This window comes from Antedon mediterranea, chromosome 4, assembly GCF_964355755.1.
Source record: "Antedon mediterranea chromosome 4, ecAntMedi1.1, whole genome shotgun sequence".
Classification (NCBI taxonomy): Eukaryota; Metazoa; Echinodermata; class Crinoidea; order Comatulida; family Antedonidae; genus Antedon; species Antedon mediterranea.
The window spans coordinates 29,014,580-29,042,579 of NC_092673.1; the positions used below are offsets into that span (position 1 = coordinate 29,014,580).

The following is a 28,000-nucleotide window of genomic DNA, read 5'->3' on the forward strand; positions in this document are numbered from 1 at the left end:
TACCTTCTTCAAACTATAGAGGGCGTGTTTAGGATGATAAAAACAACAACCAGAGAAAAATAAAAAGGCAAGTCTTCAATATTCGTCGACAGAAGAAATCGTCTGGTAAATTTTAATGTTTTTTACAATCATTTGTGATCATAGATATAGTCGTCTGTATAATTAAGTCTAGCATAAACTATTTTTACGCCGACTTAATTCTAGGCCTTGCCTAATAATAATAGCTTAGGCCAAGCAAACCAAAAAAGAAGTCTAGGCCTAGGCCCTAGGCTATATGGCCTACTAGCTAGCTAGGGTACTAGGCTATGCTAGGCCTTCCTTCTAGTCTAGGCCCTTTAGGGCCCGATTGTGCCTGACAGTGACATGCTTCCCGTTGTTTGGTACGTGGTACTGGTAGGCATAATCTGCCTTAAAGAAAGATCAGACGTGATCCAAGTTTCAAAGATTTGATAATTACAATTTTTTTTGCGTGTTGTTTTTTGTGTTTGCTCTCAAACCGGTCATCATCCAGCAAAGTATATGTAGTACAGAGATGCATATGATTGTAAATTCTCTTTTTTATGAGTCATGCATGCATGAGACCAACTTACTATCCATGGCATAGAAGTTTGCCCAAAATAGGAAAGTTCATTTTTATTCACAAGAGGTTTTAAGGACACATTTTTGTGAATAATTATGTTTTTATATTGAAGGTTTTTGTCAAAACAAGATTATTATGCCATTTTTAAGGAAAAAACAAAGCCATGAGGGAAAGAAGAAAATGGAACATAAAATGTACTTGGTAAGATTCATTTGCTTCTGTTCATTTTTAGAGAAATTACATTCTTCCATGTTTTACAATATTTAATTATGATATTAATTGGATCTACCTACCTACCTACCTACCTGTATTAATGCTTCTGTGCCCGTCTTGACAAGAACATATTCTTCTTTGATGGGCTATATTTTAACAGGTGATCAGACCAGAACTTTTTTAGTGCAGTTATAAATTGGTTTAGAATTTAAAATATTGTAAATTGTAGTTCTGTTTTTTTTTTAGGCACGAGAGAGTCCTGAGCCAACCTTTGACCTGTCGGATTGCGAGATGACAGAAGTAAGATAGTTTATATTTAAATTGTCAATTTTGCGTGAGTTACAAAAGTGAAACATATCTACTTTAGATAGTAGCCTCAATTTTAAATCGGAATATTGTAAATGTATTTGTATTGTATCCCTACAGGTGCCTCCTGGTGTGTACTCACTCTGCAATGTGCTTAGGAAGGAGGTAAAACCAATTTCTGTATATCAACATCATGTTTTTTGTTTGTTATTATTTCTTTATACTGAACAGAGGGCCCAGTTTATGATCTGTGTGTGATAGTGGTTGTGAGTGATAGTGGCTGTGTGTGTACTACTACCCCGAGGTAACCCCCTACTTGTCTCGAAAGATGTACTATGTTCTTTAAAGTGCAGATGTGTAAACTGGACCTATGGGTTATAGTCAGAGATGACGCGTTCTACCACCACGTTGTACCATAAATCGAACATTACCAGAACCATGGAGAGAGTAAGCCTCAAATCTTCGCTGATGTTATTGCTGTTTCCACTGTCTTAAACATTGGACCATTTACTCTCATATTTATTTCTTACTCCATCCGAAACTCCTTTTCATTTTTAAATTGTCATTATTTTTATTCCTTTTCTATGTACAATGTTTAGGGCTTGTTGTTACATAACAATAATTTGATGACATTGAAAGGAGGTGGACAAATGAAAGACCTTTGCAATTTAAGGGTATGTAAATCATGAACACCTACCTGGATAAACTATCTATGACCAATGTTTTTGGATGATATTGTCCCTAAAACAATAATGGAACCATCCAATCTAAGATTCCATTATTAATAATAAATATATTGACAAAAATATCATTGATATTTTTAACTATGTTGACCCTTAAAGAGATGTGACAAAATGAATATTAGGTCATGTCAGAATACAATGTAATAATAAGTAATTTAAATAACTTTTTTCCAGGTGATTGATTTGCATAGTAATGATATTCGAGAATTGCCTGATGACATCACTCAGCTAATCTGCTTACAGGTGATGAATTTACAAGATAATAAAATTAAACTTTTGCCAAAAGAGATTGGAAAACTGAAATCACTACAGACACTCAACTTAAAAGGTTTTTTTTCTCATTATTTATATAAAATAGAAATATAGAATTGGCTCGGCAACTGATAATAATGCTAACAATTAACAAAAAATAAACAGTAGTTGAATTAAATTATAATATATATAGGCAAGTGAGTGGCCAAACAGTTAAGACAATGGACCAGTAATTACATAGCCATAAAATCAGCAAGGTTTCAAGGCTCACTCGCTCAGGGTTCTGGTGGTAGAACGAGTCTTCTTGGATAAGGACTACAAACCATAGATCCAGTGTACACATCTAGCTCATGTGCACTTTACCTAGACATCTAGTACATCTTTGAGACAAATAGGGGGTTACCCCGGGGTAGTTGTACACACACACACAGCCACTGTCTCTCAGCCACTAATCATAACTGGGCCCTCTGGGAGAACAGTCTTTGACTGAAGAAGCTACACAGTATAAACAATAAATAAATATTATTTAGTTCAAATTTGTGTAATTTATTTATGTCTATAGGCAATCAGCTGCAAGGTCTGCCTGGTTCAGTACGTGAGATGAAATCATTAAGAATGTTGGATGTCGTGGGCAACCCTAAGCTCACCAAGCTGCCCTTAGAGCTGTGTTATGTTAGGACACTAGAGGTTAGAAATTATCATTAAATATACATGCGGCTTATAAATAATAGCAGAAAGTACCATATAATATTTAATAGTACAAATCGTGTTAAAGTGAAGACGTAATGTAAATATGATGTTTTTACCCTTATTAATCTATTATTATTTAATGGTATTTCTCTGACTGGGTTTATGTTTTATTGAATGATTGTAGTATATCTAGTCCAACTTGTATAAGGTGAAAAGAGGTATCCAATTTAGGACCCATTTTGCACCTTCAAATAAGAGGTCTTGTAGGCAGTAGTAGAGAATATATCTATATACACTATAAATATGATTTTGTTTGTATATCCAAACTAATTTTAAGAGATTTGGATGACAGATAACTGGAGGTAGAGATTTCCTGATATTTAAGTAATCTCTCTTAAATACCAGGCTGAGGAAACTGTTGTATTTATCTAAAGACTTGGGAGGTCATTAATATCCTATAATTTGTACAGCAATGAAATGGCTTAACAAAATGATTTTTGTTTTCCTATAGACTTTATCGTTAGACGCTGATCAGTTCAAAGTGCCTCCCTCTAGTGTTTGTTCAGGCGGAACTGAAGCCATTATGCGATATCTCTGTGCAGGTAATAAACATTTATCTTCAAACCTCATCACTTCACACAACTTCAAATCTGTCTGAAGTTCTTGGCAAACATCTATTTATCATTGTGTACAGTCTATTTCATGAGAGCCTACTACTGTACAACTAAGATTTGCCATTATTTATTATTCCCAGAGGTGAAAGATAAATAAAATGGAACCATCTGGCATCTATATTTTAGTTCCAATCAGATAAATTTTAAGTTTAAGCAGATGCTCTGAAAAAATGCATCTAGAATTATTTGTTTGCAATGCTCATTCAACCTTAAGCTCTGTTGATGATGATGTCATATCACTACCATATCAGGGCTGCGGGGGTATAAAAATGAGGGGGGGGGGGGGGGGCTTTAAAAAAAAAAGTAATTATAGGTTGTTTCAATCGATTTCTGAGCACATAAATTGGGTTATGCACATTTTAGGCACTGGTCCTGATGCGCCACTTATATTCACGCAAGATCTATTCTTTTTACGGTACAGAAAGAAATCACTGCTTTGTATACGCGTAACCTTTCGTAGCCTACGCGTAAATAGATCGTAGGTCATTGTTCTCTAAACATATCCTGCAATTTACAAAGTATTGTTCGTTGCCTACGATGTATTGTTTATGAAATCTACGCGTCGATACACCAATGTCATCGCCTTTAGGAGCATGAACAATGGAAACAAACATGTATTGTTGGCTAATTAAAATTCTAGAAGACGTTAATTTGTGTTGCCGCCCTACACATCGGTTGTCCTAATTTGGCAGGACATCCGCCGACGAGACAACATATCGGGCCCGAGGCCCTCAACTCACGCAGAGAGACTTTCGGCGGCCTACATGATTCAATCCGGCCATTCAATCCTACCTGGTTTAGCGAATTATAAAAACAACAACACCTTGGCTAGGTAGTAGGACACCAACAAAATATATGCAAAATAAATATATATTCCATGTTAAGATTTAACATATAGGCCTTTGTAAATTATTATTACGATAAAAGGCCCGACCACGAATCGTGGGAACAGTTTAGAGCTGTATTACGTTTCATGTGACGCAAAATTCAGGTACAAGTATTCTGTTTTGTAGCCACCCCTCGTATATATACTGAGTAAAAAAAAACATGCGAGAGGTTTGCGGTGTGGTGTAAAACAGAGTATCGCGTTCCCGATCGCGTTACATGACATGTGACCAAAAAACTAGGTCTGTATTAATTACGGTCTTCTGTCGGCAGTCTTTTTGAGCGACCAATTGAACGTTCTGATACTATATTTAGAATGAATTGTTTACGATCTTTTTGTTTGCATGTTTTTGGATCGACTGGACGTTCGCTATATTATTTTTATTAGTTGTCATAGTTCATTGTGTTGGATCGTGTCTACGTTTACATTGTGGGAAATTTTTATTCGCCGTTGAGAGTAAAAAAACACACGAATGAAACATTTACGAATAAAAAATATTATATTATATATTTCTTAGTAATGTACAAAAATTGGTCCTCCTCCGCCAGTCAAAATTAACACATCAAATAATAATAATGTTCACACCTTGTTACTTACTAAGAACATCGTGAGGTTACTAGCTGAATTGATTGTACACTCATTTGTCACTTCTAAAATTGACATTGGTAATGCCTTGTTGTTTGGCATACCAAAATCTCAAATACAACGTTTGCAGCGCTTGCAAAATATGGCAGCTAGAATTGTAACTTATACAAAATCAAACGCTCACATAACTCCTGTCCTGATGGATTTGCATTGGTTGCCTGTTCAACAACGTATTAAGTACAAACTTGCGTTGTTTGTATTCAAGATCCTAAATGACAGTGCTCCTGCTTATTTATCTGACCTTGTGGATCGTTACGAATCATCCCGCAGAGGCCTACGATCATTGTCACAAAACCTTCTTCAAGAGCGTAGAGCGAAAAATCAGTGGGGTCAGAGATCTTTTTACGTTGCGGCCGCAAGTGTATGGAACAGCTTGCCAGCAACAGTTAAATGCTCAACTAGTCTAAACAGTTTCAAGACCAACCTAAAGACGTCGCTATTCGCTGATGTTCTCGCACGTTGTTAATGCACAAAGCGCCATGAGCGCCACATGGGTGGAGGATACCGGCGCTATATAAGTTTTCATTTATTATTATTATTACTAACGAAGCCAAACAATGTAACCTACAAAGCCAACAACGTAGCCTGTTTTATCTACAAAACTACTTCGTAGGAAAAGTTGCGGTATTTTCTCTGATATATAATTTTCGATAATCAGAATCTGGAATAAAGTATTAAATCTACTGATAAACAATACTGCTGTTTAATCTATATAATGAATAGATATTATTATATATATCATTAATTACATTATTTAGTAATCATGATATAACCATTATACTGCCTAAAAAATGCTGATGGCTGCGCGGCGACAATCCTTTGTATCTGCCGCGCCAGCCGCGCCCTGGCTAACTTCTGTGTACGGCGGTACAATTGTTTTTTTATATTCCTTCTTTAAAACGGAGGTGATTTTCCACGAGGTTTGTGTCGTCCGCGCGTCACACTGTGCTGTGTGTTTGGTGTCCTTTTGTGTGATTGGGTGACTAGTGGAAACTCCTGAGCCTTCCGTAGTAGAGAGATTAAATTACAACACAGTGTTTGAAATAGGGAAAACACACCTGACTTCAATTTGAAACAACTCGCACAAGCATACGATCTTGTCGCGCTATGCGCAACCTATTCTGTTTCTTTAGTCGCAAACAGAAAAATTAGGTTGCAAATGCGACCAAATACCCCTTAATTTGCAGCCCTGCATATATGGACACATCACACTTTTTTTGTCAATCTAGTTTGATAATGTAGACAGAGCTTTAGTCATTATGTTCTTAACTACTTTATAATTTGATTATGGGTGCGTTTTTCTTTACAGAATGTGGAACAGATTATAGCCCTCCGAGCCAACATCTTCTAAATATTCTTGATCCCCCAGTATTCACAGCAGGCAATCATCAAGCGCATTCTCTGAGGGCGATAGAGCAGGAAGATGCTGCCCTCGAGAACTCGATTATGCAGTACGAGAAGATTAAGGTAAATTTATTGTTTAAATTTCAACTATTTTGCCCATTTCAATAATACAAAGTTGGATGCCATATTGTAGCTAGCTGGTTGCCAGTTTTAAAATTGTATAACCTTAGCACTAACCAGGCTGAGGCATGACAACTAAAGCACAATGACCTTTGCTGACCACTAGCCTGGTCAAAAGAAACAAAACCCTCTTTCTTTAGCACTCTATCTTATATTGTTTTTTTAAACAAGAAGCAAAACACTTTATTTCTATCAATTAATTTTGTTACTTTTTCTCTATTTCTGATTTGATTCTTGTGTCTTATCTTTCTATGAAATTTGATTGGTTGTTTCATTGCCATGGTGAATGACAAGGAGGTTGGTTAAATAGTAGAATGCATGTTGTCAGGGGTGATGTATGTATGTTGCTTGGCGACCATTCCAAAATACATTGCATGATCCAAAGTGTATCCTATCCTGATTTTTCTTGTCTTTGTAAACCCCTGTTTACACTAACAAACGTTATGTTTAAAAAAATGTGATGTTCCCATATATGGACATGACGATGTCATGTCACTACAATATTTAGGCACATCACTACCATATTTGGGCACATCACATTGTTTTGTTACATAAAGTTTGATAGTGTAGACAGAGCTTAAGGAGTAAGTGTGAATAGTGTTCTACTAAATATTATATTTTTTCTTAGTTATGATTTTATCCAAATATTGATTATTAGTAATTGACTAACTATAGTTAAATATTGTTTTTAGTCGTTTCTCTTTTAAATAAATGTATGTGATACCTGTATTAGATAAATACTAGAGCACACACTTGTATACTTGCTTTAAAGCTCTGTCTACACTATCTGACAAAAAAGTATGATGTGCCCAAATATGGTAGTGACGTCATCATGTCTATATATGGGCTCATCACATTTTTTGTCACATAAAGTTTGATAGTGTAGACAGAGCTTAAGAAAATTTGAGAATAAATATGTATATTAAAGCCCCATTCCCTACGTTTTTTAGATCTAATTTAAGATCACAAACTATATTTAATGTAAAAATAATACTATATGGTCCTATTGCGATAACTTTTTTTGTCTTTAAACTGTTAAAAATGTGAAAAATAAGTCGATTCTAATAATTATAGCGGCCCGCTATAAATCCCAAAATGCATTGCGCGCAGATTGATATTTTTGTTTTTCACCTGTAATTCGCCCACTTTTCGATAGATCGTGAGGCCAAAACAAATGGAAGACTCCTAACTTTTCAGCGAAAATACCGGGTTTTTCCCAATTTGTATCAACGGAGTCTGGCAAAAATAGAAAGACAATTAATGCAGCAACTATACAACGTCAGGCTAGGTATATCGCGTACGATGTTCGTACGTTACCGATGTTTACCAGCTAAGCCTACAAAACTAAGCCTAACTAGGCTAGGCCTAAGACCGTCCACGAGAGGTCGATCGCCGCGAGCTACTTAGGTAGTGCATTGTTTCTCACTTTTTATCATAATTTACCATAAAACGTACATTTAAGACAAGAAATGACATGGTTTAATGTTTTTAAAGTGATATATATGTATTATTTTCTAAAAAACGTCCAAAATTGCAGGGAAGGGGTCTTTAAGTAAGGCCTAGTCTGGAGAATAGCCATGGAATGAACAAACAAATGATTTAACATTCTCAGGTTTCCTCACAGCTTTATTACTATAGTAAATATCTATTATGATTCTGTATGTAATAAGTGTTGATTTTGTAGTGTTATGCATGTAGTGTCGGATTCCAAAACCTCCTGCTAGAGTTTTAACCCACCTCATTTTATCAACAACCAACGTTTTTTGACAACTTACAACTTTATTATTACTGATTATAAATTCAGAACGTTTGATTTGCGACGACCTAATAATAATAATATAATAATATAACAATTTATATAGCACACATCCACTAAAAGTGCTCAAGACCTAGGACTTGAAAAATATTAATAAGGAGGTCAAAGGTCAGTAAGAAAGATCGGTTATTATAGTAATAGTAAAATCATCAATCATCAGTTTTGATGCTCTGTCTACACTATCAGTACCATATTTGAGAATATCACTACCATATCACACTTTTTTTGATAGTGTAGACATAGCTTTTATCTGAATTATTTCAGGAACAAAAACGTTTGGAACATTTGACTGTGGAAAAAGAAATGCACAGGTACGACGAGGAAACGGCTAAGCTGATGATAAAGAACAATCACCAGAGACAACGGCTTGTCATGGACCTAGCTAGGGTCAGAAGAATTACTTATTTATAAATTAATAAAGTTTAGTAATGTACTATGTAGGAACATTGATTTTCAATAGGAAGATTAGAAATCGAGTTAAACCCAAGACTTCTTCACAACCCTGATTAAGATAATGTTGACAAACTATCATACTTAAGTAGGCAGTGTCTATAAACACTCTAGTACCCCTAAAAAGTCTACACACACCAGGCATCAACACCAACGTTGATTAAAGTTAATAAGCAATTGGAAGGAAATATTACAGTACTTTGTACTTAATTTATTATTAACATATTTTAATGTAAATTAAAAATAATTTTATTTTATAGTTGTTTATTTATAATTTAATTTAGCATTTACATATATAAACTATAGGCTTAATATAATTAAGTTATTCTTTTAAGATATTAACTTTATCATCATCTGTATTATATATATTATTTGTAATAATTAGTCACTGGTTGGAGGTACACACCTAATTTGTGACAGTGGCTTAGGCTGCTTTTGTGCTTTCCTGGCAGCTAGTGACTATGATTTTATATTTTCTTTTGCGTTGTGTTTGTTTAATTTGTTGATTTGTATTATATTTTGTAAAATGTATCTTTTGCCTGAAATAAATAATAATAATGTTTTTGCCTCGCTGTGTGCAAACTCCAGATTTTTCTAGCCAGTGTGAATGTGTTATATCACTTTTGACAGAGTATAAATCATTTTTGATTTTTTATTTATGAAAATTAGGATCAGCATCAGCTTGATAGTGGAATAGCTAAACTACAAACAGTGAGTGATGTGAGCAGAAAGAAAATGGTTGCTACACTATCAGATGGTGAGTATTCACTCAAGTGTAAATTTGAATTTTTGAATTTCTTTATTTAGTAATCAAGGTTAAAAAACAATAAAAACAATGCAAAAAAAAGTAGAAAAAACAATTGCACAGAAACACAGGCCTTGATTACAAGGAATGCCAAGAAAAGTTAAAAACTTATTTCCACTTGGGTCCTAAAAACAAGGAACTGATAAAGAACATACAAATTACATCAAAAGAATCCTTAAAAAATGGTATAAAAATATATAAGTTTAAAAATAACACCAAGGTCACTGACTGACCTGCCTAAGTCAAAACATTTTAAAAATAAGTTTGTGATATAATAATGTGACTTTGGTAGTGCCAATTTATTCCTTTTTAATTTTATAATTAGTAATAGTAATAAATAAGTTTTTTTATTTAGTTGAACATCAATCTGATCATCTTTTGAAGCAGCTGTTAGAAATAAATGAAAAGTGAGTAATAATTTATATTCTTTTCGATAAAAGATTAATTATTAATTGAATTGCTATTCAAGATTATTGTATTACAAGTATAAATATAGTAATAATATCTGTTGATTGTTCAGCGCTTAGAGGCGCCCTGCATTTTGCACTATATAAACTGAACATTCAAGTTTATATCATAAATAAATAAATATAATTGTGTGAGGAGGACGTTGTTATTATTACTTTATACTTATTTGTACATGAGTAACGAAAGACAAATGGATGATGAACTTTATATTTTAATAATTGTGACCATTTTTTTAATTGAATGCATTAAAAATTAGTGATGAAAATGTTTTTTTTTTCAGAGCTCGTAAACAAGAGGCACTTATTGAACAATTGGAAAAAGAACGGTGAGTGTATGGTACATTTATATATACATTTTTTTAAACTGTACTTAAGTTAACTGCATGGCATAATAACTGAGACCGTCGTCAGGAAATTCTCAAGTATGCTTTAGGAAACACATTGAATGAATAGAATGCGACTCAAGCGCTAAACCTCAGATCATTTTCTAAACAGGACCATATGTAAAACAGGTGCTGCATCTATACCTGATATGTTTTTATCCTGTTTAAATATGTTCTAAAAAAAATTAAAATAAAATAAATAAATCATTAGTTTGAACCCTGGTTAGCGACGATATCTCAGTTTGGGTGCTGACACAAACTTTCTCTTGATCTCGTTTTTACAGCATTTTTGTTTTTTTTGCACTTTACAAATTCATAACCAATAATCATTTGTATTTATGACCAGTTACTACCTTTATCAATCTCCTTATTTACCCTTGTTTGTTTGGCTTCATCAATACTTTGTATCTTGCTTAGTGTATGTACCGTCTGTAACCTCTGTTTGTCTCTGTCCATTGATCTGCATTTTTACAACTTTTTTTCTCTCCGAGCTTATTAGATTTCTCCAGATACAATGCATAAACTATTTGCTGTACATATTTTTGTTATATTTTGAATTTGCTTTGTGTAAATAAATTAATCAATTTGTTAAACACCACTGATATGTGTCTTACATAGCCACTTCTCAATAGCTACAATAGTTAATTATGATACTTTTTGTGAACATTTGTGAATTGTTATTTGTAGAATGGAATTGGAAGAGATCTTTAAGGTAGCAACGGAGGAACATGCTAGCCTCCGTAAACAGGAGATCATGGACGGCATCAATCTTATTCTGAATGAAAGCTTTACAATTGAAAAGTTACGAATCGCTTATGAAAGAAATAAAGAAGATATTATGAGGAAGGCTCAGTCAAGGTAAGTTACGAATGGCTTATGAAAGAAATAAAGAAGATATTATGAGGAAGGCTCAGTCAAGGTAAGTTACGAATGGCTTATGAAAGAAATAAAGAAGATATTATGAGGAAGGCTCAGTCAAGGTAAGTTACGAATGGCTTATGAAAGAAATAAAGAAGACATTATGAGGAAGGCTCAGTCAAGGTAAGTTACGAATGGCTTATGAAAGAAATAAAGTAGACATTATGAGGAAGGCTCAGTCAAGGTAAGTTATGAATGGCTTATGAAAGAAATAAAGAAGACATTATGAGGAAGGCTCAGTCAAGGTAAGTTACGAATGGCTTATGAAAGAAATAAAGAAGATATTATGAGGAAGGCTCAGTCAAGGTTAGAGTTTTAGAGTTCAGTGGTCACTAAATCAATATATAGAAATTGGATTTTAAAGGTATTTAATGATTGTTGTATTATAACATTACTTATTTTATTCAGTGAAAATGATGCATTTGAAAGACTTGGTCACATGTTAAATGCCAAACAAGTTAACCAACAAAGTATTGTACAAGAACTTATGAAGGAAGAGGCCTTCCAGAGAGAGGCCTTTGAGACCCTGATGGTTGGAAGAGATGCCAGGCACAAGAGACTTACTGGAGAGGTGAAGACAATATCCACTTAATATTGACTTTGTCTACACTATTAAAGTTTTTGTGACAAACAAAATATTGTAGTGATATTCCCAAATATAGTAGTGATGACATCATCGTGTCCATTGTATGAGCACATCACATTTTTTTGTCGCATAAACTTTGATAGTGTATATAGACAGCTTTACTTGCAAGGTGTTTTTTTTTTGCATTTTAAGGTTGTGGTGTTATTTGTTGCACATGTCTACTGCACATAAATTAGTAGTAAACTCTTGATCAATGTCAATTCTGGTTGACATGTCTGCTTACCCATCCCAGGGTTCTTGGTTCAAATCCTGTCACAGTTCCTGACAGCATCACTACCTAAGCCTCATGTCCTGTTATGTACTGTTTAATAGTGTGGAATTTTTTTTTTAAATAATAAAGTGGGTTAAAATATTTATTATTAATGATTTGTTATAGATTCATTGAAAATTAAAATTTTTTTTAAACAAACCAACATAAGTTCCTAACCTGACAGTCTTAAAATAATAATTACATTTCAAAAACAATACAAAGTACAAATTTCTCTATAGCTCAAGAACAAATTACACCGACGCCAAATAGTCACGTGGTTAATTCAATAGCTTCATCCATCTACCATGTAGATTGGATGATTGAACAGCAAAATCATAAATGCATTTTGTGACCATATTGCCTGCCCTCCCCAACCTGCACAACATGCCATACACCACATTACACTGTAGGACATAGAAGGAACAAATGTGGTTTTCTACAAACATGGTGCTGGCACTGCATGACCTAGGATTATTAAGAAGCAGGCATAAGGTATTGATGAAGCACACCTTTATTGCTTCCATAGATATGGATTGAAGGATGGTGTTAAGATTTTTAAGCCATTAGACTAAGTGTGTACTTAATACTTTGTTTCCACTTTAGATTGGGTTAATTGAGCAGCAGCTAGCTGACTTAACTATGTTTGAGATGCAGAAGGCAGCAGCCAGGGCAGACACTGAGCAGGCAGTCTTGGAGCAGAAGAGGCTAGATTTGACATGCTTATTGAAACAACTGATGCTAGAGAGAGAGAACAGAGAGTTTGAACTTAAGAAGAGATTAGTACGTACCATAAATACATAGATACAGTAGTTAAATGGAGGAATATGCAAATATATAATTTGAATACAAACAAATAAATATATGTATATATATCAAAAATAAAACTTGTAATACTTCATAGTATTTACTAAACGACAAATATTATGTTTGTACTTTTCACCTGGTAATAGTGTGTTAGCCCTGCTAGCATATGAAACACATTTGTCGCTATGAAGTAACCAATTTTTTATTGTTGAGTTATGTCTAGCTCTACCAATGGTATCGAGCACAGTAAACAGACGATCAAGTTACCTCTTACTTGTAAAAATATATATAAATATTATTTTTGATCATGAAATTGCTTAAAAGTCGTCTTTTAAAGTTTGTTGATACATTGACAGTTACGAAAATATGATTAAAATTTACATATGGATAACCTGTACAGTATTAGTTTAAAAGAAATAATCATTAAATTCCATCTTTCAAAAGAAATAATTTTACTTTTATTTGTAGGAGGAAATGGAAAAAAGACGCGAAGATGATGAACAAGATTACTGGTTAATTCAGTTCCAACGACTCCTTGATCGTAAACCACAGTCACTCATCAACTTGGTTAGTTGATTTTATTAAACTATAGTCGCACAATACATATAATGTTGTAACATTAAAACAATAAAATCATGAGTACAACAGTAAATTAAATGAATATCCCAAAATGTTGTGAGGCCTAGAACATGAAAAAACAAATTGCATATTTTTATTTCATACCCATCCAACAGCGAGTAACTCACCAATTACAGGATGGATAAACTATTTATTAATTTATTGTGCTTATAATCTAAGTCTCATTTGAGGCTTAGGAAGTGGTGAGTTAAAGGAAAGGAACACCCTGGGCTAAATTTGCCACTGTGCTTATAGATAAATGTAATAAAAACATGATTACAATGGTTCAAGGTACAATAGTAAGCAATTTAGTTAAAAAATAGACTTTTAAACGACAACATATCTGAAATTGAACAGCGCCATTTTGACAGGTTAAGAGCAATTATGTGACGTCAGATTAGGTGGACGCATTCAAGCAAATCCAAGCGCCCATCGTCATAGTACAGTATTTCAATATGGAAGTGCGGGATAACCATAAATAAAATCAATTAAATAGCCTAACATACCTAATATTTTCGGAATATGGCTTGGAGTTTTTATAATTCAGAAAATTTGGAACCAGAATATACAGAAAGAGAGTTAGTTTTGCATCGTGCTGATGAGGAAAAAAGAAGAGAAGAAGAACATTCTCGAGCATAACAAGCCGTCGAAGAATGGTGTACTTTCGGCCAGTGTATCGTATGCCTTACTAGGCCTAGAACTCCTGTTGAACGAAAATAAAGTAGACACTGCATCGTCAACCAACAGCCTCCGTTTGGAAGGTTTGCCAGTTAATTCCCCTACCAAATCCCGTTTGAAACAGCTAGGCAATAAAAGTAACAATAGATTAACAATAGCTGAAAGATTTACGAATTGGCTTGCAGAAGAAAAGATCGATCGAAGGTTTGTTTACCAAGCCAGCGCATGCTCAGACCGTGTCATCGCCGTCCTGCATGACCACATGTCGCGTTATTAGCCAATCATATTAGCGGATTCGCTTAGCCAATAGAAGCGCTGAATGCAACCGCGAATCTTAAAATTTTCGTCGGCCGTATCTGACGTCACAAACAGGCTGCCATGAGCACAAGATGGCGATTTTCAAATGTCTTGAAAACAGCTTTAAAATCCTGTTTACTAGAAAACTACAAATCCGATTTAAACATAAATTGTGCTGAATATTAAGTTGGTAGGTTTACTTTTATAATAGTTAGGTAAGATATTAGGGTGTTCCTTTCCTTTAAAAGAGTCGTGAGTTACAACCCTTTGTTTTGTTGAATCAGGAAAGTAACTTGGAGTATGCCGTGGAAAATATCTTAAACATATCGGCTGCTACTATATATATCCCAATGTTTGCCAGGAACCATGTCTCAATTGAGAGCTTACTGCAGATGGACGATGAATCTCTTAAAACAGTAAGTCACCATCCATTTCATTTATCATTTTCATCATAATGATTGTGAGGTTGAAATTTAAATAGATTTTTGGTTGGTAAATGTTGCAATACTTGTCAAGGAGACCATGCATGCATAATAATCATTTTGTAAAAGGACAAGGCAACATAATATGTTATATCCACCAGCTGTTTAGAACAAAGGTTAGTTGTTAGACAGTCAGTGTGTTTGATGTGATATGTGTCCATGGCTCAAGTCTTGCTCAATGCATTTGGTTATGTGTGTGAAGATTAACAGCCTTTCTCATGACATTCTTGTCACATATCTATCTATTACGATTGTTGTTAATGTTTAAGAAAAAGGGAGATGTCACATATCTATCTATATCCAATATATGTGTGTATGACGTCACAGTCAGGAGTTCCCAGAATGCTTTGGAATAAAGTTACACTCTCTCTCATTGATCTCATATAGTCGTCTGTCATTTTATTTCTTGCAACTAATAATTGCAATATATACGTTTAACAACGTCACAATTCTACCTTTATGTACCTTTATTATTAGATTGGCGTAAGAGAACCTCATCTTCGTAAAGCCATCCTATTGGCTATCGATGACTATGCGGCCGAGCAAGCTACTTCCGAGAAGAAAACCAAAGAAATTGAAGGAGCATCAGCTATGCCATCCGCACCACCTGAAGAGATTGAATCGGCTGCTGGCGCCCTCGCTCCGTCGGAAGTCACAGTTCATATCAACACTGAATGCGTTGTGTGCTTGGAGAATAACGTGAGTGTTTTGGAATTTGAATTTTTTTTTTTTTTTAGAAAAGCCAATAATCAGTATTTAATTTAGAACAAAAGTGTACATTGTATATTTAATTGAAGTTGGAACTTTTAATAATAATAATAATTTTGATTTGTTATTTTTTAGTCTAACATACTTTTCCTGAACTGTGGACATGTGTGCTGCTGTTTTACATGTTCAGGGCCCATCAACCTGTGTCCATTATGCAGACGACCAATAGAGACAAAGATCAAACTGAACAGATAATTATCCATGTTCAGGGCCCATCAACTTGTGTCTATTATGCAGACCACCAATAGAGACAAAGATCAAACTTAACAGATAATTATCAGGCTTATCAATTTGTTTTCTTAAAGCAGACAACCAATAGACCCAAAGATCAAATTGAACAGATAGAATTTTCAGGGAATGAAACTATAAAATCATCCATGTTTAGGGCCCATCAATTTGTGTCCATCAAGCAGACAACCAATAGAGACAAAGATCAAACTGAATAGAAAAAATGTACATGTTCAGGGCATGAAACTATAATTATCCATGTTCAGAGCACATCAAGCAACGTTATACATCTGACCTACAAAGGTCAAACAGGAAATGTCATGGCTATGCATCTGAAACACAATGGTGAAATCGATCAACTTATGATGTCACACCTTTCAATGGTTGTAGCTGCTGTCGACTACCATATACTTGACAAAGTACCCCAATAAAAAACTCTCTAACAATCAGATACTGGAAAACTGGACATATTAGGCCATCAGCTTGTATGTAGTTGCATTATTATTATATATTATTAAAGTAGAACCACGTCTCCTCTGGGACACATCTATTAAGGGGACGCCTCTATTAAGAGCAATATATGTTTTGTAATTGTAGTTTTGCGTCAGGGAGTTGAGTAATTAGATGTTTTGCCCTACTCTGACGTAATTTGTACTTTATACTAAGTACATTTGAGAATACTTGCGAAAAAATTAATATATGTTTTAACACTATACAGCCAACCCTTTCTTGAAACAGTTTAAAGAAAGAATGTCAGGAAAACTGTCGCATTACGATTGTTAAACTCTGTCTAAACTATCAAACTTTATGTGACAAAAAATGTGATGTGGCCATATATGGACATAATGATGGCATATACAGGTACTACCATATTTGGGCACATCACACTTCACAAACAACATAGTTTAATAGTGTAGACAGCTTTAGATTGATAAAACTTGCTAATTTCTTGCAAATTTTTGGTATTTTCAATATTTATAACATATATGACACTTGTGTTACTAATTATCTTTGAAGTTTTATAATGAAAATTTGTAATTGATTTCAGTAAATATAATGTAAATATGATATATATCCAGGTAAATGATGTGTCATTGTAAGATATACTGATTGGAATGAATTCAATTTCTCTTATTTGTACATACTGCTACTGGTATTTGATATTCATGCATACCTTTGTGAAATAAATGAAATTGTAAAAATAAAAAGTAATTAAAATAAAGCAATTGGTAAAAATAAAAGGTATTTAAAATAAAACAACGGTAAAAATAAAAGGTATTTAAAATAAAACAATTTGTAGGTTGTTTATCAATTGTAAGACTACAAAATACAATCAATTGATCATTATGCTTGAATTGTCTTTTCCAAAAAGCAAATAATTATCACAAATTTTGAATTTAAAATAATTATTATGCAAATCCCAATTTGGACTGTTAGATTAAATATTGGTATTTGTTATAAAAGTGACCCATTAATTAAATAATGTAACTTGTTGGATTTTGTACTGCATATCAGTATTCAGCCAGATAGGTTTTTTTTAGTTATATATCAATTTTATAGCATCTATTGTGTGTACAGTGTTTGTAAATATTTACATTTTTAACATGTATATTTGTCTAATATAGAAAGTGTTTATGCTAAATTATATATTATTTAAATTCACTGAAAGAATGCTGTATTTTTTAAAATTTACAATTTCTCCTGTAATATTCTAATTTACTATTCCTCCTGTAATATTCTAATTTACTATCCCTCCTGTATATTCTAATTTACTATCCCTCCTGTATATTCTAATTTACTATCCCTCCTGTATATTCTAATTTACTATCCCTCCTGTATATTCCAATTTACTATCCTCCCTGTATATTCTAATTTACTATCCCTCCTGTATATTCTAATTTACTATCCCTCCTGTATATTCTAATTTACTATCCTCCCTGTATATTCTAATTTACTATCCCTCCTGTATATTCTAATTTACTATTCCTCTTGTAATATTCTAATTTACTATCCCTCCTGTATATTCTAATTTACTATCCCTCCTGTATATTCTAATTTACTATCCCTCCTGTATATTCTAATTTACTATCCCTCCTGTATATTCTTGCTAATTTGCATTTCCAGGCCAGGTGTTCTGTTCTCTATTGTGTTTTGTTCCTTTTGTTTTACTCTCTGCTACCTGTTCAGTTACAGTGTGGTGGTGTACAGTAACACACCTTATCTCATCCTCCACCTTTCTTTTCTTATTTCATTGGATTTATTTTACTGGATTTATTTTATTGGATTTATAAAGAAGATCTATGGATTGAAAAGAGGTAACTTAATTTTATAGTTTCCTATTTTGTTATTAACTTAAACTGTGTATACTGTTTAACAGCAATTGTATCTTTATCAAATTATTCAATAGACCTATTACTAGTAGTTAGTATTACCATAGGCTAAGAATGTGTTCTATGGTCTAAAGCTCTGTCTACACTGTCAAAGGTTATGTGCCCATATATAGACATGATGTTGCATATCAATACAATAATATTTGGGCATATCACACTTTTTTGTCTCATTACACTTTAATAGTGTAGACAGAGCTTTATAATACCATAGATGTTACCATGGTATTGACAAGGGGATAACATTGCAAAATGATGTTGTCCAATGTTATCTTTTGCATTGACATTTTCGAATGCAAGCCAGAAAGGGAGTGACTTAAGTTTAGTATTTAAGGTTATGGGTTTCACACGCATTTGAAATAGCATTTGTGCAGTTTTGTTTCTGAATTGTATTGTGTTAATATTACATTACTACAATATACTTGTAAACATAAGGATTCTCCACTATGAAATTAATTAAACAAGATACAATGCAACAAGAAGTGTTTGTGCTTTCAATATTATTGTTCTTTATTGTTTATCCAACACAATATACTGTACACTGTATACACCTCCTAATGTAGTTTGAGGGACTTCCCCTCCCTGGTACAGTCTTCTATAAAATATTTTTTTTAAAACCACAATTACTTATAAAATATCATTAAAAAAAATTGCAATTTAACATGACATTGTAGGGTATGCAGAGGTGATATTTATTCAAACCTATATTCTATGAAACTAGAACAAACAACCCCATCCCTTGCTTTTCAGAGATGCCTGAATTCAGATATATAAAAATCTGACTCTTTGCCCAAATTAGAAGGTTACAATTTTGTTTCCAATTTGTTTATTGTGCTTATAAACTAAAAAGAGTCACGAGTTACAACCCTGGCACTAGGTCTATGATTGAACCCCGGACTTTGGATTGGAAAGCAAGCACGCTAACCACCAAGCCACCATTGACAAAAAAAGAGGCATAACAGAATATTTCTTGCAGGAAGTGATGCTGCACACATATATGACAAAGTATAATTAATTAAAATTTAGGATACACTGTTACTTAATTAATTTTTAGTTTAATCCCAACCCTACTTTTGCACAAATGTTGTACCCAAGCCTCCTGGCTCATACTACTCATACAAGTAAGTACTAATATTATGTATCGAGTGGTTTCGAATTTCTTCAGTGGCTGTAAATTTATTTATATCATATTATAATATGAAATTATCATACATTATATCATATTATAGATCATTTTTTTATTGGATATATTACATTATATCAATTCATCTAGTCTTTTACAACTGCACATCAATAACTTATGTAAGTACTGCGCACACCATTGCCGTCTTTACAATATTTCTTTCACTACAGTACATTTTATCAACACACACACAGCATATTTTATACACAACAGTTCCTCTTCTTGACACATTACAACAGTTTAAGACTGAACTTTGACATCAGTTGCAATTATCACATGACATTGACAAGTAGCCCATTACAACACTAGATGACAATATTATTGCACGAACATACAAAAACACTTTGGAGAAACTCGCTAGCTTGCTTCCTGTAGCAGGTACGATATGCACATGGTCTAATACCCTTTTCACATCTGCATCAATTGTTACAACATGTAAGAGCTTGTAACCAGGTTTGATCTCCAGGCTTATTACACGTTTTCTCAGGAGGAAAGAATAGTTGCGCGCTATTTGATTACTATGATTGGTCAATTAATACCAGGGCAATACATGCATGCGCAGTAAGAACTCGGAACATCTCAGAAAAAAAAACACAGGTCTCTTGTTGGTATGTTTTTCTCATGAAATTTTCTATAAATTGTCTTTACACTACGCAAACCTGGTTACAAGTTGTTACATTTTGCAGATGTGAGTGTTTCTACCAAAAGCATCCATTTTAAAAAAGCATCCATTTTAGTTGAGTTCTGTGTATTATAAATACAAAATAATATTCTATGTTTTTATATCATTTTGCAATTTCAGTTTGTCCATATTTTAAATGACATTTTTAATGCTCATTGTTCAAACGTAATTGTTGACTAGCATACCATCATTTTAACATGTTTTTTGGTATAAATGTCAATGTTCATTTGGTTGATGGATGTCATCTTCATGTTCATGTGACTTTTTTCCCTTTTTTTGGTGTTTGCACATTTTACATTCTTCGTCATCGTCGCTTCCGCTGCTTGACGAGCTCTCATCAAATGTGTGAGGTTTTTCATAGATGCAACAACCTTAAATAGATAATTAATATTAATCAATAGAATGCTTTAGCAGTTTTTTTTTACAGTAAGTTTACTGGAATAAATTGACTCCCAACCAGAATTTTAAATTGTGTAAGAAAATATAAGACATGTCCAATATAGTGGTAGTAGGCCGAGCCATTGAAAATATTAAATAGGAGAAATTGGAGCCTATATCTAGATTTATTTAGTTAAATATGACATTTTGTATTTACATCATTCATTCCATGATTAAATACTGTAGGTTTTTTTCTAAGTTGTACTTTTAATAGTACTTTATATGAGGTACTCTTAACATTCTATATTGGCACTCAATGGCATCTCCCAATTTAAATCTACAAGTTACAAAGGAAGGAAATAGGCCTAGAAACATAAATACTTACATTTCGATTTCTTTTTCCCCATGTTTTCATTGTCAACTGTACCTTCTTTCCAATTAACTTTTTTGTCCGACTTTGGTTTTCTTAACTTCAAAGTAACGGATGGCTTTTTGGATAACAAAACAGATAATTTATACTTATTTAGCATATATTCAGAATTTATCTAAATTATTCGTTATCTGTAGGCTGTCTCTTTCGTGTGTGTCTTATTGGCATTTATGCAGATCAGAGGGCCGAAACGACCTCATGTTTTGTATTGGACCACCTTCCATGTGGAGTATTTAATTAAATTTAGGCCTAGGCTAGACTAGGCCTAGGAAGGCCTAGGGCTAGGCCTAGGCCTAGCTTGGCATAGAGCCTAGCCTAACATAATTATAAAATTCGCGTTTCACGTACTGAAGGCTGTTGTTCTTCTGTTTTAGTTATGGTTTCAGTAGGTGCTGTCAAACTAGCCATCTTTTAAAAGCAGACGTTATCCGAAGGAAGAAAAATACAACAACAAACAATGTTGTTTATTTTTGTTAAAAAAAAGTTGACGCAGCAAATATTTCGATTTATAGATGGCGCTTTACAATTTTCCCCTCCACCCCATCCCATAAAAGGAAATAAATTTGAATATGTGTTCGTGGAATTTAAATTTTATGAATATTTAAAAAACTTTGCATAAATTAATTAATCTTTATAAAAAATATTTACATCTGCTTAAAAGTACATCATACCTTTTAAATCATATCCTTCATATTATAAAAAAAAAAAAGAGAAAAAGGAAACCAAAAGTAAAATATAGTTTCTTCTATAAATTTTATTTTTATCAAAAACAAGGCTCAACAGCATTATCTTTTAGGGAAAAACTTGAAATAGCCTAAGCATGGAGCAAATTACTCCATGACCTAAGTATGACTTTTGTTTGTTTTTTTAAAGAAAAGGAAAAAGATGACTCTTCTATCTGTATTTTTATGACTTAATCATCTTCTTTCCTGTCTGCCAGATAGACACTTGATTTGTATATTTTTAAATCTTTTATTTAGTAAAACATGTAGTGATTTATACTCTAAACATTTTAAAGTAAAATATTGTACATGTATATGCAATCAATTCATTCTAAGTTATTTTGTTCTTTAAAAAAAAAAAATAAAAGGCTGATCTTGGCAAGGCGGCCTAATAGTATAACATATCACATATCACTGTGTCTCTGTATGCCCAACTAATTAACATTCAATTTATTCACTGAATAATTTATTTATGCAACAGTAATCCATATTTGGCAGGTTCTTTGAACTTATATACTTGCCAAATTGGAAATATATATTTTGCCATTAATACAGTATGATGTAGAGCAATATTTCAAATATATTTTACACATTAATTAACCCCTTTTTATAATGGAACACATTTTTATTTTTATTTTTTTTTTCTTACAGTAGTTTTAATATAGAAAATATATATTATAATAATAAGTTTTACACAAATTCTAAAAATAAGTGCGGCAAAATAAATAAGAAAAAAAACCTTTAAAAGTACAAATACAGTAAACAATATAGTACAATAATTGTATGTTTACAAATAATAATAATAATAATAATAATAATAATAATAATAATAATTGTATGTTTACTGGTTCCCACTAGCGATGTAACACAAGGACATAACGTAACGCAAGTGAATTGACCAATCACAAGCGATGGCTTATTCGCTTGTGATTGCTAACTGTCTATAACTTCGCTTTGCATTGGTTAAAACACTTGCGTTGCGTTTACGTCCTTGCGTTACGTTCTAGTGGGAACCAAGCTTAAGTGGCTTCCTAAAAAAATAGTTAAAGATATATATATACACTTTTTAACATACTTTAAAAGATAGAAAATAGTCTAATCAATATTTTAAAAAATGTATTAATATTCAAACATTGACCTTTGAATAAATACACTGAATGAACAAGTTTTATAAAATTAAATGATCACTATTTTCAGTTATTGCTATCATTTTTCTGAGTACTATAGACTCCTCTACTTGAGAATTTCATTCTGTTCTCACTGGAAGATGTACCACCTGGACTATGTCAGCCATTGCTCGATACATTTGTCAAACACCATCTGGTTGTCATGCCAGGTTGTGTGCTCTACTCCAGGCACTGTGCATGTGTGGATTTGTCCGTTATTGTACATAGTTCGTAAACCAAATGAATCTTTTAAAAAGACCTAAGAATCAAATAAAAATGGTTAGTAACACATAATTAATATAGGTTGTGATGTTATTATATATATATTCATTTTATTTTATATTTTGACTAGAAATCTAAAAAAGTAAACTTGTGTAAGTTTGACTAGAGGAGATGTTCCAAAATCATCTTTTAACTATTTAGGTTACTTTGGTTTAATAATGATAGCTGGACTGTATGATGAATACAGTATTAGGCCTATAAATAAGTTTTGATTCAATATTTCCACTGCACTTTAAGCCTTTTGATAAAATACAGTGAAAAATTATTAAATATTAATGTACAATACCTCTTGGCCTTGCATTTCAACCACAGACTCATTACCATCATAGTAACCAAACTGACTAAAAGACATAACAGTTTTAAAGTTGTATTAGGACTAAAAATTTGAAAAAATAAAATATAAAAATGGTATTACATTACTGTATCTAATGACTATGGATTTCAAAATGTGAGTACAGTTGTACACTGTATCATAGGCTATTCTTAACATTATGGATTTGGATTTCAGAGTGAGAAGATCTTTGTTCCTGCCACCAACATATAGGCCTAGCAGAGGGCAAACAAGCAGACTTCTTTGCTCCCCATTTTCACCCAATTTTTGCTCAGTCTTTCAATAATATTGTTTTAAGTACACACAGTACCTTGATTGCCATGGGGTTATGACCCCATCATCCGGACCTCCAATCAAAACTACCTGCTTTATTTGAAGAAAGTTTTTCTTCCATTCTGAAAAAAAGTGAAATAAAATCCTTTTTTAATGTAATAAACATGTAGAAACATTACATAACTGCTTTAATAATTTATTTCTATGAAATCTTCCTCAACAAGTTGTTATTATGTAAACCTCAAAATCAGGAAATGTTTGAGTATTTGAAGTGCTTGAATTGTTCTCTAGTTTCATAAGTATTTCATTCTGTAAGTGTCAGTTCTGGATAGTTGTACTTCCCCCTGACCGACAGACTGATGACCAGCAGACTGATGACCAACAGACTGATGACCAAATCTCAATGTTGATATACTTATTATTTCAATCAAGCCTTTATTTTTTTCTGTTTATCACAAAAAAAGTAAAATCTGGAATACATTATTTTTTCTAACTTACCGGAACTGTTTTGATTTTCAGTTTCATTGTTTAGAATTGGTAGATAAATATTTTCTTTTAGGTATAATTCATGTTGATGTGGATCTGTAAATGAAATATACAAGTAATATTTTAAATCATGAAAAATATGGCATTCTGCGAAATGCTGCATGTTTTTTATAACATGAAATAAAATATTCTGTATAACCTTACCATTCCAATAGTTGCATACTGAGATTTTTTGACCCAGCTCTGTGTAACAAAATCTATTTAAAAGGAAGACAAATCAAGATAAAAATTACAACACAAAAAAACAGCAAACCTGCCACTGAATTAGTTTTATCCCGCATGCCATGATTTGCTAGCCCTCCTAATGACCAACTTACTTGTAAATATCCTTTCTGTACATTGCTGGGAAATACTTGGTAAAAACATCAGTTTCTGAAACGAAAACGAAAAATATAACTTTACAAATTTATATTTAATGTAATCATAATAATTAAAAAAAAAAAAACGTTTATCAGGTTATTTTATTCGTTTGTACACTATAAATGAATGAAAACAATACATTACAAACAATAGTATCACATTTGTGTATATATGTTTGTCAATTGTACTTAGTCAATGTTCCTGGTATTGTAATATGACTTGTATCGTATTATAACAATATTTTTCATAATGAAAACTTACCACCATATTGTCCGAGTAAAGGACAGGATAAGCTAATAAAGTTGTGGATCTGATGGTTTGGTAATGTCGCGATTACACCACGGCAAATAGCACCACCTATAGATGAAAAAAAAAAACCATTCTATCATTTTTGCTATTTAATTGTGTATACGTCCTTCAGAAAGGACAAAAAGAAGTTGGTTATATGATGAACTTTCTCTGCCATTTCACTTATCACAAACAAAATAAATGGTTAAATTCAATGAAAACCTTGACTATATTTTGCTTTATGAATTACAGTTTTATAGGTAAATATATTTTTTTTAGATCCAATTTTTGGTCAAAGTGGATAACTATTAGGTGACATTAAAATGGCATATTCAACAAAAAAATGTTGAAGAATTATTTTTCAGGGGGACAATACATCATTAAGGGAGGAATTAGTTTTAACTTACCCTGTGAGTAACATAAAAGGTGTATTCCTTGCGGACTGCTGTCTACAACAGCTTTCATATCACTCCGAAATTTATCGACTTGCTGCCACAAGGAAGTTAGACTCTCGGTCCCGTCGTACTCATTGATAATGGTGATGTTTGTTCCTGGGTGAGCCTGTTGAAATATGTTATTAGTATTGTTGATTAACTGGGCTTTGAAAACAGATACCCCAGGACCAAAATAAACCATTTTTTTTATCAATATTTCAAACTCTTTTGCCAACTGAACTACTGTGAGTCATTTTGTACTCAGAATTTGAAAATCTAAAAAAAAAATATGGTGTATGAACTCAGGAAAATTGTAATTATTTTGACTGTTTGTTACCAGTTGAAATGCAATAACAACACTTTAACATAAATAAATAAATAAAACAATCTTGCTTTTAATTTACCCCTATTCAGTTGATACATTTAACCCCCATTAAGAGACACTTTTCCAAGTAACAAACGAAGGGAAATCTATTCAGAGGCAGCCTTATTAAGGAACACCTTGTTGGACCATAGATGTCCTCTTAATAGGTGTTATACTATACCTTGGTAACCATTTGAACAAATCCATCAAAATGAGATGGGTCAGACAATATTCCATGAACAATCACCAATGGTTTGTAGCCACAGACTTGACCGATGAGAAGGACAGTAGCGAAAAAAAATATCAACTTCACCATCATTTTTTACTTTATGATCTGGAAAAAATATTTACAAATTTACAAATAAGAAATTACTACAAAAAACTACCAGCACAAAGTCAGACACTATGGTGATTGTTACTTGAAAATATCAATTTACTGTAATAGTAATTTAAGCATCATACTCCTGGTAGGAATAATTATTCCCATAAAGAATTGATGCTACAGTTTATCACCATTACTGTAGTTAAACAATTATGGTACTAAAAAGTTACAGAATTCAAATCTCAAAGCTCTGCACTATCAAACTTTATGTGACAAAAAATATGATGTGCCCATATATGGATATGATGATGTCATATTACTACCATATTTAGGCACATCACACTTTTTTGTCACACTAGTGTGATAGTGTAGACAGAGCAATTAAGATTACACTCTTAAGCTATTTTAATACAACAGTACCAATACTTACGGAGGTTTGTATAACGTTACCAGTATATAATTGTATCTGAATTTGTATGACTCAAAACTATGCGCAGTTTCTACCTCATCTACAGTAAGAAACAACTTGGACAAGTTAACATAGATTTGATACTAGATGATGATTCACTAGAAATCGAGATCTGTAGACCATGTCTAAACTTCCTTCCTTGTAAAGGTATTATTATGGTATAGGGTTTAATTTCTTTACTTCCTTAATATAAATCTTTTAGGGACTTTTTAGAAACCATCCCACAATCATTTTGTTTGCTACATTGTTCATTCTTTTTTCATTATTTTTTCATTATTTTGGATGAATAAAGTAAGTATACATAATCCTTAATGTTTTGTCAATGATCATAAAAAGGGTGATTGATTACTTCTTACAGATATCGAAATACAAACAATACAAATAAATATCATTTTCATTTCACTAACCAACAATGGAATGGAAAGTGAAACTATATGGCCAGGCCACCATAACGAGGTTTAACTGTTTCCGCTTAACCCCGCCCCCCATGGGGATTCATACCACTTACAAACCCATCTCTACTCAGTCAGTCTAGTCCCCCTATAGTAGCAGGGCCTAAATTGGCCTAACTAGCTAGGCCTAGCCTAGGCCTATATAGTCGAAAACTATGAATTATATAAAAATGTATGAAATTAAAACAAATCAAACCTTTATTAGATTACACCTAAACAGTAACATGCTTTTAGTATGGCTTGTGACTAATTTTTGAAACAGAATTATTTTAGATTTCTCTTCAACTTTATGTTTGTTATTGTTTGAAGTCATTCATGCGAATCATGAAAGGTGAATTTTAAAGTATTGTAGATGGCGCTATTTGAAATTCCAACAAAACACACGTACACACGCACCCTCTCCGTAACACCGTAAGTAAAATGAAATTATAATTCAGATTTAATTAGTCTGTTGATCATAGTTTGATGGCATGTTTAGTTACTGTAATAATAGAGTTAAGGTAGAATAGATTGGATTTCTGAAAAACGACAACTCATTTTTAATTTTAACGAAAATCATTGATAATATAAGCTAGGCCTATAGACCCATTACTCGCGTAGTAGTGGGCAGTGTAAAGCCAAGCCGACGTATGGCAATTCAAGCCGATTTTATTGGTGGATACTCGTCGGTTTAGGCATCCATGTGTAGCCTAGCCACTACTGAACTGTAGTACAACTCACTAGATAGGCCTAGATGCTTGTTAATTAATTTAGTAAATTAGAACACCTGGTAATAATATATAAGTAAATTCAAAATAATACTAATCTA

General features: G+C 32.8%; 3 protein-coding genes across 3 annotated transcripts in view; 1 reads left to right on the forward strand and 2 right to left on the reverse strand.

Annotated features, from left to right (window-relative positions):
- The window catches only part of LOC140047757 (uncharacterized), a 40,966-nt gene extending 23,511 nt beyond the window's left edge, over positions 1-17,455 (forward strand). Inside the window, exons 28-47 of the mRNA XM_072092792.1 lie at positions 33-105; positions 693-781; positions 1,040-1,093; positions 1,220-1,264; positions 1,699-1,773; positions 2,017-2,170; positions 2,657-2,781; positions 3,296-3,386; positions 6,299-6,456; positions 8,594-8,716; positions 9,449-9,536; positions 9,940-9,991; positions 10,333-10,377; positions 11,122-11,292; positions 11,761-11,923; positions 12,852-13,028; positions 13,521-13,619; positions 14,930-15,061; positions 15,605-15,826; positions 15,971-17,455. Coding sequence (XP_071948893.1) covers positions 33-105; positions 693-781; positions 1,040-1,093; positions 1,220-1,264; positions 1,699-1,773; positions 2,017-2,170; positions 2,657-2,781; positions 3,296-3,386; positions 6,299-6,456; positions 8,594-8,716; positions 9,449-9,536; positions 9,940-9,991; positions 10,333-10,377; positions 11,122-11,292; positions 11,761-11,923; positions 12,852-13,028; positions 13,521-13,619; positions 14,930-15,061; positions 15,605-15,826; positions 15,971-16,090 — 2,256 coding nt within the window. The 3' untranslated portion in view covers positions 16,091-17,455. The remainder of the gene's footprint in view (positions 1-32; positions 106-692; positions 782-1,039; positions 1,094-1,219; positions 1,265-1,698; positions 1,774-2,016; positions 2,171-2,656; positions 2,782-3,295; positions 3,387-6,298; positions 6,457-8,593; positions 8,717-9,448; positions 9,537-9,939; positions 9,992-10,332; positions 10,378-11,121; positions 11,293-11,760; positions 11,924-12,851; positions 13,029-13,520; positions 13,620-14,929; positions 15,062-15,604; positions 15,827-15,970) is intronic.
- Positions 17,456-18,879: 1,424 nt separating this feature from the next.
- Positions 18,880-21,674, reverse strand: LOC140047189 (E3 ubiquitin-protein ligase PPP1R11-like). Its single transcript, XM_072092054.1, has 3 exons — positions 21,532-21,674; positions 21,139-21,241; positions 18,880-20,746 (listed from the first exon to the last, which is right to left on the reverse strand). Exons 1-3 carry the CDS (start codon positions 21,589-21,591, stop codon positions 20,592-20,594), a joined length of 318 nt encoding a protein of 105 aa, XP_071948155.1. The 5' UTR covers positions 21,592-21,674; the 3' UTR covers positions 18,880-20,591.
- Positions 21,675-22,727: 1,053 nt separating this feature from the next.
- On the reverse strand, positions 22,728-27,511 carry LOC140047190 (lysosomal thioesterase PPT2-A-like). Its single transcript, XM_072092055.1, has 11 exons — positions 27,389-27,511; positions 26,702-26,780; positions 26,131-26,283; positions 25,559-25,712; positions 25,125-25,220; positions 24,821-24,875; positions 24,648-24,700; positions 24,456-24,539; positions 23,995-24,079; positions 23,640-23,694; positions 22,728-23,330 (listed from the first exon to the last, which is right to left on the reverse strand). The coding sequence occupies exons 3-11, from the start codon at positions 26,266-26,268 to the stop codon at positions 23,187-23,189; spliced, it is 864 nt and encodes a 287-aa protein (XP_071948156.1). The 5' UTR covers positions 26,269-26,283; positions 26,702-26,780; positions 27,389-27,511; the 3' UTR covers positions 22,728-23,186.
- Positions 27,512-28,000: the final 489 nt, after the last annotated feature.

What these genes read in the sequence shown, in the direction of transcription:
- LOC140047190 (XM_072092055.1), bottom strand. Translation starts at nt 26,268, where the DNA reads ATGATGGTGAAGTTGATATTTTTTTTCGCTACTGTCCTTCTCATCGGT. An exon ending in TTGTTCAAATGGTTACCAAG is followed by an intron (nt 25,713 to 26,130) that starts GTATAGTATAAC and finishes ATATTTCAACAG; the next exon opens with GCTCACCCAGGAACAAACAT. An exon ending in TGAAAATCAAAACAGTTCCG is followed by an intron (nt 24,080 to 24,455) that starts GTAAGTTAGAAA and finishes ACTTTTTTTCAG; the next exon opens with AATGGAAGAAAAACTTTCTT.
- LOC140047189 (XM_072092054.1), bottom strand. Translation starts at nt 21,591, where the DNA reads ATGGCTAGTTTGACAGCACCTACTGAAACCATAACTAAAACAGAAGAA. An exon ending in CAGAAGAACAACAGCCTTCA is followed by an intron (nt 21,242 to 21,531) that starts GTACGTGAAACG and finishes TTATCCAAAAAG; the next exon opens with CCATCCGTTACTTTGAAGTT. An exon ending in GGGGAAAAAGAAATCGAAAT is followed by an intron (nt 20,747 to 21,138) that starts GTAAGTATTTAT and finishes TATCTATTTAAG; the next exon opens with GTTGTTGCATCTATGAAAAA.